The sequence below is a fragment of the Tachypleus tridentatus genome, chromosome 10 (genome assembly GCF_004210375.1).
Source record: "Tachypleus tridentatus isolate NWPU-2018 chromosome 10, ASM421037v1, whole genome shotgun sequence".
NCBI classification, from domain to species: domain Eukaryota; kingdom Metazoa; phylum Arthropoda; class Merostomata; order Xiphosura; family Limulidae; genus Tachypleus; species Tachypleus tridentatus.
This window is the reverse complement of record NC_134834.1, coordinates 28,136,735-28,148,217: the sequence shown is the minus strand read 5'-3', so window position 1 is coordinate 28,148,217 and position 11,483 is coordinate 28,136,735. Positions and strand designations below refer to the sequence as shown.

The 11,483-nt window shown below is 31.2% G+C and overlaps 1 protein-coding gene across 3 annotated transcripts; it reads left to right on the top strand.

Moving 5' to 3' along the window:
* Nucleotides 1-3,840: 3,840 nt before the first annotated feature.
* On the top strand, nucleotides 3,841-10,800 carry LOC143228951 (soma ferritin-like). 3 transcript variants are annotated; one of them, XR_013015565.1, is made up of 5 exons: nucleotides 3,841-4,052; nucleotides 6,613-6,759; nucleotides 7,665-7,790; nucleotides 8,820-9,232; nucleotides 9,419-10,800. XR_013015565.1 is itself a non-coding variant. In XM_076460464.1 (4 exons), exons 1-4 carry the CDS (start codon nucleotides 3,948-3,950, stop codon nucleotides 8,967-8,969), a joined length of 528 nt encoding a protein of 175 aa, XP_076316579.1. In that variant the 5' UTR covers nucleotides 3,841-3,947; the 3' UTR covers nucleotides 8,970-10,800. The 3 variants fall into 3 exon arrangements, 1 of the variants encoding a protein (XP_076316579.1); XR_013015566.1 differs by having other exon boundaries at nucleotides 8,820-9,294; XM_076460464.1 differs by having other exon boundaries at nucleotides 8,820-10,800.
* The last annotated feature ends 683 nt before the right edge of the window (nucleotides 10,801-11,483 follow it).

Below are 11,483 nucleotides of genomic sequence, written 5' to 3'. Positions count from 1 at the left end.
ACTAAAATTATTTTTATATGAGAGAATCTATAAAGTGTAAAAAAATGACATATAACTCTTTATCTACACATATACAATTCTGATACCTGGTATTTGGCTGCGCAATGTCCCAAGCAAACAAACTCAGTAGCAAAGATTTTTAGACAACTTTGATTATTCTGATTATTGATTCTTCGTATAGTTTGAATGATGTAGTATGTCATTAAAACTGAATTCTCACGCCGAAAAGGTTGTTTTTCGAAAGCCATTTAGCTTTCTTAGAAACTTGTCATGCTGTATTGAGTAATTTGCGAAACACAGTAAAAGGTCTGTATAAATCTTGAAAGTACTTTAAATTGTACTCGACAATAAAACAAATTTTAATAACTCACAGTGAATTTAACAGAGGGCGCTACCATATTCGTGGAAACTTCGATTACTTCGTTCAGATTATTAGTCATCCTATTTTCAAACGTAGAACTTTAGCAAAAAAAAAAAACCTTTTTTCGACATCGAACGTTAGATCATGTTAGTGTGTCGAGATTCATTAGCTAATTACCTGTAAATTAACTATAATACAATGCTCCTTTTGTGAAGAGGATTTCGGCAAAAGGCATTTTAAATAACATAATATATACATGTATATATACATTTGTTTATTTGTCATTCAAATTTTAGTTTTAAAGTTAAAACAAGAAGTAGTTTTCAGTTTCGTTTATATGTTAAATACTAGCTTGTTTTATAAAATTTTAATCATAAATTAACCTTCAGATTAACTACTATTAATTTGTGTTATTTGTTATCGCAAAACAGGGAAAAATGCAGTTTACTGAAACGTTTCACATTTATTATTAATACCTACGTTGGAAAGAGCACAGATCGTCCGTTATGTAGGATTGATTGTACGTAGACCCGGCATGGGTAGGAGATTAGGGCGCTCAACTCGCAATCTAAAGATCACGGGGTCGAATCCCCATCACACCACATACATTCGTCCTTTCAGCCGTGGGGACATTATAATGTTACTGTCAATACTACTATTTATTCGTTGGTAAAAGAGTAGCCCAAGAGTTGGCGGTGGGTGGTGATGACTAGCTGCCTTCTCGTTAGTCTTACACTACTAAATTAGGGCCGGCTAGCGCAGATAGCCCTCGTGCAGTTTTGCACGAAATTCAAAAACGAAATTTGCGCTTAACAATAAACAGGCAAATAAACTGAACATTATAAGGCATAGCATATATACATTTATTAATGATCTTGGTTTTGGGACGGGGGGGGAGATGGCTATTTATAATCATGCAGTGTGTCAGTGATAAGTGTTTGGTCTTACACGCTAAAATCCTCTGTTCGGTTCTCTACGGCGGACAGAATCTGGCACTAAAAACCCCAAAACAAATGAACACTGCCCCAGATGGCTCAACGATAAGTCTGAAGGCTTATAACGCTAAAAATCAGGTTTCGATATCTGCGTTGAAAAGATATAGCCCGTAACTATGTGTTTAACAACAAACAACCCAAAACATTAAAAAAAAATACTTCGTCATGTTACAATCACTGTTTAAAATTTATTATTTTTGCCCTATCTTATCGTCGTAATTATTACAAACTTACGATATTTACAAATATAAATAAATTCAAAGCCTTACAAGAGATTACAACTCTTTCCTCTTGCTTTATTAAAATAGTTGTTTGAAATGAATATTTTTAAAAGTTAGTTAACTGTATTTAAGATTATTCCTATTTATTACAATTGTAGATTTCCTGATGATAGAATATGTGTAAATCTGAAACTTTGAAGCCATTAAAAATGTTTTCAACTGTTTTCAAGTACCTAATCTTCGTTATTATATTTTGATTTCGATCTAATGAACCCATTGCTAATTATAATCATGCTTCACCAACTTAGAAAAGACACTCGCACCAGAGCAGTTGTTGTTCTAATAAATGTCTCACATAAAGAGTGTTCTGACCGAAACTATATTTTTTGTACCCCAGGCGGCCTGATACGTTTGTACCGACTAAAACGCGTTTGGCAATGGATATGGTGAATATAATATAATTTAAATGCTATTAACATAACATATCGTTTTGAGACAACATGAGACATATTGGTCTATCTCGACTATTCCATTCTCTATACTAAATTAAAAGGAAAAAGCCAACCCTTATCAGTCATATACTTTTTAGGTTTTTCTTTTTTTAAAACTCATATCATACGGTGGTTGTAGTAAAGCCGAGAAAGGTGGTTTTATAGACAATTAGATTAATAAGGTGGTTGTAGTCGAGCCAGGAAAGATAGTTTTATAAACAATCGTATCACATGTATTCCCTCTACAACATCAGAAGACAACCTATTCTAAAGCTCAACCACTCTGTTGGAAAATTTAAATTGTCTTAGCTTAAGATGATTCCTACCCTGTCAAAGTTTATACTTGTGTTCTCACTGTTAAATATGAAAAACCTTCAGGCATCAACATTCTCAATTTCCTTTACAATCTTAAACTCCTAAATCAGATATCCTCTAACTCTTCTTTTTTCTAGAAAAAAAATCATTTGAGAAATTTCCGTCTTTCCTCATATGGCAACCCCTCCCCTATTCCAGTCACCAATTTAGCAGTTCTTCTCTGCACTATTTCTAACAATCTGTTTTCTTTCCTAAGGTAAGGAGCCCAAGACTGGACACAATATTCCATATGTGGCCTAATCAGTGACATGTTCAATGAAATCATAACCTCTTTAGACTTGTATTCAATATCTCTTTAGAAACAACCTAAAATCCTACTGGTCATACCATTAACAATGGCATACTGCTAGGATGACTTTACATACTGATCGACTATTACACTTAGATCCATTTCCTTCATAGCACTGTTAGCATTATTTCTTTCGAAATTATACTTACAATTTAAATTATGGTAACTCATATGCATCACCTTGCATTTGTTATAATTAAAATCCATCCGCTATTTATTTGCCTTGCTCATTAAATTTTCTAATTATTGTTTTTTGAATCAGCAGTATCCTTTTCATAGCTAGCAACACCAAAGCAAATTTAAGCGATCTATTGACTATTCCTTTATTTATGTCATTGATGTAAATCAATAAAAGTATAAGTTCTAAAACTGAGCCCCAAGGTACCCCATTTGTGATATTAATCCAGTTTAACTGAAATTCATGTATAACAACACTTTGCTTTCTTTCATCCAGCCACTCTTCTGTACAATTTGTTAACATATTCTTCATCAAGCTATCATAAAGCGCATGCTAGTTGCCTTGAAATTTGAGTGCGAGGCTCTGTCCGGTTATGGTTTATTTATGTAAACCTGATTATTTTATTTATACTTCAAACAATATTATTTTCTAATAAATGTTTTTAAAATAAATTATTCAAATAGTTGTTTTCTTTGCTCTGGTGAGTCGCAAATGCCCCTGCCTTGCCTCTGAGAGCGCCCATGATTACCCACTCTTCTTCTTTTTTTCTTTTTGAAAAACATTACAGTACCGAATAAAGAGTGTGATATAAAAAAATACAATAAACCTAATGCTGATTCCTTAAGACAAGTGTAATTAATAATAATCATGTTTCGCCACTTGAGATTATGCGTTCGCAACAAACCATTTGTTCGGTTAATTGAGGGTATGTTCGTTTTTTTTGTTATTTTATACAGTGGTTTATTAAATTTGTATATCATACAATCTTGAGTATGGTGTAAATATATATATATATAATATTTAGTATCTGATTATAAAACACCCGAGTAATGTAGCTTCTACAGTACATCGAAAAAAAATAAAACACGATATTATCTGACACAAATATTTATATACTAGTCTTTGAAACCAATCGAATACGCTTTAAGAGTACTTTGAATTGCGTAAGGCTATAGGTGGTGCTGTTAAAAGCTCTTTCAGCGGTTGTAGTAGATTTCTAAATTTTCGAAATTTTAAAGTAAGATTTTGAAATTAATATGGCGAATACTCAACCTCGTCAGAATTACCATGCTGAATGTGAAGCAGGTGTTAACAAACAAATTAATATGGAACTTTATGCTAGCTACGTTTATCAATCAATGGTAATTTTATTAGAACATCTGTTACTTAAGCCTAGCTTTAAATTGCAAGTGGGAGAAGCGCTTACCCTAAGTCCAGTATTTAATATTTTGATCCTAAGACATTAATGGGATTTATATTATAAAGTATATGCTAAGCGTTGAGATATTTAATTTTTTGGGGGGATTGGGTGGGGGCGAGTATAGTGTACATATTCAAAGTAATGTTTGTATGAAACTGTCATTCTATGTGTCAGTACTAATAGTAATACTAGAGTGCAAAGTGTAAGTTACAAAGTGTGTAAAATAAAAAAAAATGTAATAAAATTAAAGAAAACATCCCAGCTTTAAGAAATTTTAATTGATTGTTATAGCAAGGGAGTTCAAAGTTTATATAAGATGAAGAAAATTGGTCAAACAGAAAAATAAGACATTAACAAGAACATATGAAAAAACGTTGGTGAAAGCTTAATTTATAAGTTATTGGTCTATTCGTATTAGTCTTACAATGTTACAGTAATTATGGGAAAGATTTAATAAAAATGTTTAACAAAGCCATTTAACAAAGTTTAGAATATTATTGAGGAGTCAACATTGTTTCATTAAACAAGTTTTGCCTTGAATATCTTTTGACATTTTTTGCAAAGGTTACTGTGTGTGTGTGTGTAGATGTATTTTGAATTTTAGAAAACCTTTTGACAAGATGCCACATAGAAGGTTTATAAAAAAAAAATCTGTAGATGGGGATGATAACTTAGCTAATTGGACTGTGTTGTTATAAATGAAGTTTAGTCAAACTGGATTAATGTCACAAGTGGTGTACCTTGGGGCTTGGTCTTAGGACCTTTGCTCGTTGTAATTTACATCAGTGATGTAGATAAAGGAATAGTCAATAAATTACTTACATTTGCAGATGATATTAAAATCTTGTGAAAATGATATTGATTTACAAAAGTATTTATGTAATGAGTTGGGCAAATAAATAGCAGATGGGTTTTGATTATAGGAAATGCAAGATAATCCATGTGGATTATCATAATATGAATTCTAAGTATAACTTTTATGGGAATAACCTTAACAGTATTATGATAGAAAGGAATCTTGGTGTAATGGTTGGTCAGTCTCTTAAACCATCCAAGTAGTGCATGTTGTTAGTGGTAAGGCAAATAGGATTTTATGTTCTGTAGAAATGGTGAATGTAGATCTAAAGAGGTTATAATTTTATTGTATAGGTCACCTTTGGAGTAGTATGTTCAGTGTTAGATACCTTAGGAGTGGCATTAAATTGTTGGAAATAGTTCAAAGGAAGACTACTAAAGTGATAGAGAGATTGTCATGTGAGAAAAATTAATTATCTCTGAAATTTCCTCTTCAAGAAGTAAGAGTTTGAGGAGAATTTTTAAAATTGGGAATTTATAGTGTTGATGCATCATGTTTTTTCATACTTAACTGTAAAAATAGTAGGGCTAGGGGGCACATTAATTTAGGCAAGGTTGGAGTTATTTTCAACTAAGTTTTATTTTTTTCCAGGGTAATTGACTTTTGGAATGGGTTGCCTTTGAATGTTGTGGAGGCAGGAAATTTAAATAAGTTGGAGAGAAAGCTTAATAACTGTATGAATGATTAGAGTTAGTTTTTAGATTTTTTTTAAACATCAAGTATTGTTTAGTTTGGATGGACCAGTAGGCCCATTGTTGTCCCTAAGCATTATGTTATGTTAAGATACTCTTGAGATAAAAAGATCTAAGATGATGCTATTGGAGGTCATTAGATTGTTCAGAGTATTGATAGAATAAAAACTTCTGATATGTATTGAAGAAAATAGGACGTGAGAACACAGATGTAAATATTATTGTAACAAGGTGATTGATTTATGGAATGATATACTATTGGCTGTAATAGAGGCCAACAGTTTACTAAGGTTTAAGATGAATGGGTGTCTTAACCTGAAATGTAGAATTGTAGCAGATTGCCATTTTTTTACATTTGAACATGTACCTCATAGTCTAATGAACTGTGTGAAAAATGTACCTTTAAACAATTTTGCTTTTTATATAAAAAAATCTCACCCAATTTTCAAACTATCAGTTGATTAGTTCTATAATGATTACTAGTATTGGAAATATTCACATTTTATTGAAAACCCACACCTGTGTAGCAAAGAACATGAAGTTAAAACTCACACCTGTGTAGCAAAGAACATGAAGTTAAAACTCACACCTGTGTAGCAAAGAACATGAAGTTAAAACTCGCACCTGTGTAGCAAAGAACATGAGGAAGTTGATGGTTATTCATGACTTTTATGTATACATTTAAAGTTAAAACTTTATAGTAATGTTAATAGCTAGTGTAACTCAGAGTTTAAAAACAAATTTTAATTCTATTTTTCATAAGTTTCATACTTAAGTTGTATATGTTTCACAAACTAGTATTTTCACATCATCAGAAGTACTCTTTTTTTAAAACAAAAAAAAATGGTTTGCATTAGCATTGCCTGTAATGCACAAAATTGTCATGTACAGTTTATTTTGACATAGTATTCATAAAAATTAATAATGTATGTTTTCAAACTTACGATTTTTAGGCCTTTTACTTCGATCGTGACGATGTCGCCTTACGTGGCTTTCACAAATTTTTTAAAAAAGCAAGTGATGAAGAAAGGGAACATGCTGAGAAGCTGATGAAATACCAGAATATGAGAGGTGGACGAATTGTTCTTCAGACTATTCAGGTACAATTCTATGATATTTAAAATACAACTTATTTTTTACATAGGTAAGCATGTTTGGTAGCCTTTAGATGCTATATCTTTTAAACATACAGTTTACTCTGTCATTCTCTCATAATTGTAAATGTTTCTTTTTTAATATTTTAACATGTGGTTAGGTTGTTTGTACTGGTCACATAGAAAACCACAGCAGTTTGATGTAATAGCCGAATTAGAAAATCTTGATTGAAAGCTTAGAGTGAAAATAAAATTTATTTTGCTAAACATTTTTCTTAGTGTAGTTCACTAGTGGCTTAGTAGTAAATCTGAGATCTTATAATGATAAAACTTGGGGTTTAAATATGTATTATGAGCAAGCATAGATTGCCCATTGTGTGGCTTTGTGCTTAACCAGAAAAACAGTTTTTAAATGCTAGAATTTTATCTGCTCTTTAAAAGTATATGTTTTATGAACAAACATGTACAGTATCTGTAGAGAAGCTCAGATCTGCAGTGTTAATAATTTAATTGTAAAGTCAGTCACCCAACCCTCCTGGCTTGCAGCTGTGGTTATTATTCTTTCATTTATTTGTGGGCCCGGCATGACCAAGCGTGTTAAGGCGTGCAACTCGTAATGTGAGGATTGCGGGTTCACATCCCGGTCTCGCCAAACATGTTCGCCCTTTCAGCCGTGGGCGCATTATAATGTGATGGTCAATCCCACTATTTGTTGGTAAAAGAGTAGCCCAAGAGTTGGCAGTGGGTGGTGATGACTAGCTGCCTTCCCTCTAGTCTTACACTGCTAAATTAGGGACGGCTAGCACAGATAGCCCTCGAGTAGCTTTGTGCGAAATTCCAAAACAAACAAACATTTATTTGTGAAGTTTAGTTTGAATGTTGTATTTTTGTGTGTAATGTATTACATTTAGAAACCTAGTTTGGAAGACTGGGGAACTGGCTTGGATGCTATGCAGGCAGCTCTGGAACTGGAAAAGTCAACAAACCAAGCTTTGCTTGAACTCCACCGTATTTGTGACAACCACAAAGATGTTCAGGTGCATATGGTTTTTTTTATAATTTATTTACTGATTTTTTCCTTTAAAAACTAGTGACCCTTATCATTATCTGTTAAAGCTGATACAAGTGTTACATAGCAGGTTTCTTTTCATTGTTTTAAATTTAATGTTTATAGTTTTCCAAGGTACTAGAAAGGGTCCCCATGTCAGGCATGGCTCTTATATTTGTTGTATGTACAAGGAATTATAGGGACAGCCCACAAGTATTAGTAATGAGGAAAACTGAAGTTGTTAAATTCATAACATATGTGATAATTATAAGGGTTTTAAGATCTCTGTGAGCTTAGCTAAAAGACCCCTGAAAATTTTATGATGATTAGAATTAAAAAACTAAACACTGAGTGAGTAACAATGGGAAAAATGTAAAATGCCTGTCATTCATAAAAATATGAGAATAGTGTAAGGTGTCCTAGAAACCCTCTGTATGTACCAAAGAATATGTAAGTGTGTTATAACAGTAAGTGGTTGGTAAATTGGAAACTTTCATTATAGAAAGAGAGAGACAAGCTACTTTATAGTACAGATTTCAATTAAGTTTTATAACTCTCTTGCACTACATGTTTGATTTCAGCTGTTACCTTATGGGGAACTTTAAATCATTTCACATGGCAGAGTAATGGGTAAATATTTCCCACATCTTGTGTGCTCGTTATATTGTTAACCACTGGTTATATATATAAACCCAGAGTAATCAAACTTGCAGTTTGATTTATGAAATCTTGACTCTGTGATAAAAGTTTAAAAAAGAATTTTGTTTTTTTCCACTTGCTTTCCAAACATTGAGTAACTAAATAAATGTATGATGCGTGTATGTTTGTGTGGACTGCTTATGTGATTTTCTTAATTTTCTGATTTCAATACTATAAATTATTCATAATTGTAGTTAGTTACAGAACAGCAAATTAACTCTCGTTAAGCAGTGTAAACTTCCCTGTTTGAAAAAATGATTAGTTTGTGCTGCTAATAAAATTAGTGGACTAAAGTTATGTTTGTTTTTTTCATCCACAGATGTGCGATTTTCTTGAAGGTGAATTTTTAAAAGAACAAGTGGAAGCTATTAAAGAATTATCTGATTACATTACTAATCTTAAGCGGGTTGGCTCTGGTTTGGGAGAATACATGTTTGATAAGGAAACCCTAAAAGGTGAAGATAACTAAATCAGAGACAAACTACTTTTGACAGGACAAACTATTGTTAAAAAATACATACACAACAAATAGAAATGTTCAAAATGTCATTCTTACCAAAGCAAATAATTGAAACTTCAGAGAGTAAAATGGAAGTTGTTATAACATTCCCATCTAAAGCTTGCAATATTAGCAATAAAAGTATTCCAGAACCCCATTTAAGATTTTCTGTATGTTTGTTTTGTAGTTTATAATACTAGAAATATTAACTGATTTAAAAGTTTGGTTTTGAGGTTGATTGTAATATTTGAATGTAACTTTTGTTCTCAAGTAACAGGAAAAGTTTGGTTTTGAGGTTGATTGTAATATTTGAATGTAACTTTTGTTCTCAAGTAACAGGAAAAGTTTGGTTTTGAGGTTGATTGTAATATTTGAATGTAACTTTTGTTCTCAAGTAACAGGAAAAGTTTGGTTTTGAGGTAATATTGTGCAGAAAAACAATCTTTGTTTTCTGCTATTTTTATAATACAATATTCTGTTTAACTCAAAGCATAACCATAACTAAATCAAAAATAACACAATTTGAATGGTCTGCCTCTTAATCTTTTCACCCCGATGAAAGATAATAATTTTCTTTCTTAAATTGATATCAGATTTAGAATCGATGGATGAGAATTAGATATTTGGATTGTTTGTCATCCGTGCTGATTAATTAATACACGTTTTCAAAAAAATAACAACATAATTACAGGCATTGTAAAACATTTTCTTTTACACAGTTTTAAGTAAAAAGTTAGTTTATTAAAATTGTACTTTGTTTTTGGACTGTAGTGGGTAAATTGTTACTGCTTGATGTTTAGTTAATATTACAGCTATTTAAATATGGTTTGTTTAAAAGTAATTCATTTGACTGTTATCTGAAGATAATTCTCAGGTTTTTATTCATTAGATGTACCTACTGTACTTTGCTATTTGTCATCATGGTTACTGTTGTGAAATGACAAACAAGTCACTGAATTTTCTATACAATTGTTCTTAGTTTAAAAAATCCAAACAATATAACTTTATGGAAGGCACCATAATTCAGAAGAGAAAACTTTCAAAATTGAAAATAAAATGCAATATGTGCAAAAATCTAGTACAATAAGTGCTGGTTTTTTTTTGCATCACATATATACAAGGAAAAATTAAATGACCCTAAAGTGGTTTATTCCATATAGATTTCACCCTAGGATAAGCAACTAAATTCTATAGCAATTTAAGTTTTTTTTATTTTTAGGGTATAATATTCTTCCTGTGTACTTTTCTAGCTTGTTATAAATACTAAACAGTTTGGGTAGTACATTTGCTTAATACAACTAACACACAAATCTTTGTTAAAATTCAAATATCCTTTGAGGACACAACTAACTAAAGATTTAGCCTAAAGCACGTTTCTCTGTTATTTTAATAACTCTGAAATTGTTGTAGTTTTCATTTAGTCAATAATCTTTTTTATATGTTATAATAAAATTTCAAACATTTAAAGATAGACTGCCAGTAACTTGTTTTCATTAAAGTACAAAACAATTATATATCCTTTTGTCACGTGCGAATGTTTATCCATTGTTTCAGTAATGTTACTGCGAATATCTCTTGATTTTTTGGTATGTATTTCATGCTAGTAGAAGTGTCAGTTTTAGCTTATTTTGTTGACAAAATACCGTGTGCCTAATTTACTGTGAAATTTTATACTTTATAATGAATTAGATTTAGTAGACAGTTGTATACGGCAATATGTGTACAACATTCAATATGATACGTGTGGTTTATAACGTGTATACAATATATTGTGTGAAAATCATTAAATATTTTACTAGCAGCGTTTGTATTTTTGTTGTATGTTGTGCTGAAGTGATAATACTGAAGGGAATGATTTATAGAAGTAGCTGGTTTAAAACTGCTTTTAAGCTTTCTAATAATAACCATTATTAATTGCACTTTACAAAAAATATTAAACATTATCATGTGGTTAAACTGTAAAATGTATTATTTCTAGCAGATATTTTAAAATTTTCGGTTTGGCATTGAGTGCAACAAGAACTGAAATTATAAGAATGTCTTGTATTGTTCACAATGTTGTTAATAGATAGCGCTGCATAGATAGTAACTGTGTATTTGATGTCAAAAGTCTTTTGCCACTTCATCTTAAAATGTCTAAACGTGGCATTTTAAATTATTAATTGGACATAAATTACAAAGCACGCCCGTATGAAAAAAATCCTGATTTTTATATACCAATAAATTTCATTTAAAATTTAATTTTGCTTTAAAAATTTAAGAAGAAATATTCGCCAGTCAATGATTTAGTGGATAGACCACGGACACTGTCGAATGTTAAGTTTAGAACTAAAATTATCGTTAACGAAAAAGGAATATACGTGTTCACAATGAAATTTCCACGTAGTACAATATTTATTAAAATACCACTTGCTTCACTTTGTTTTATTATTATTATTTATACGTGTAATTATTTTTATTCTGTTGTATTATTCCAGTAAGATG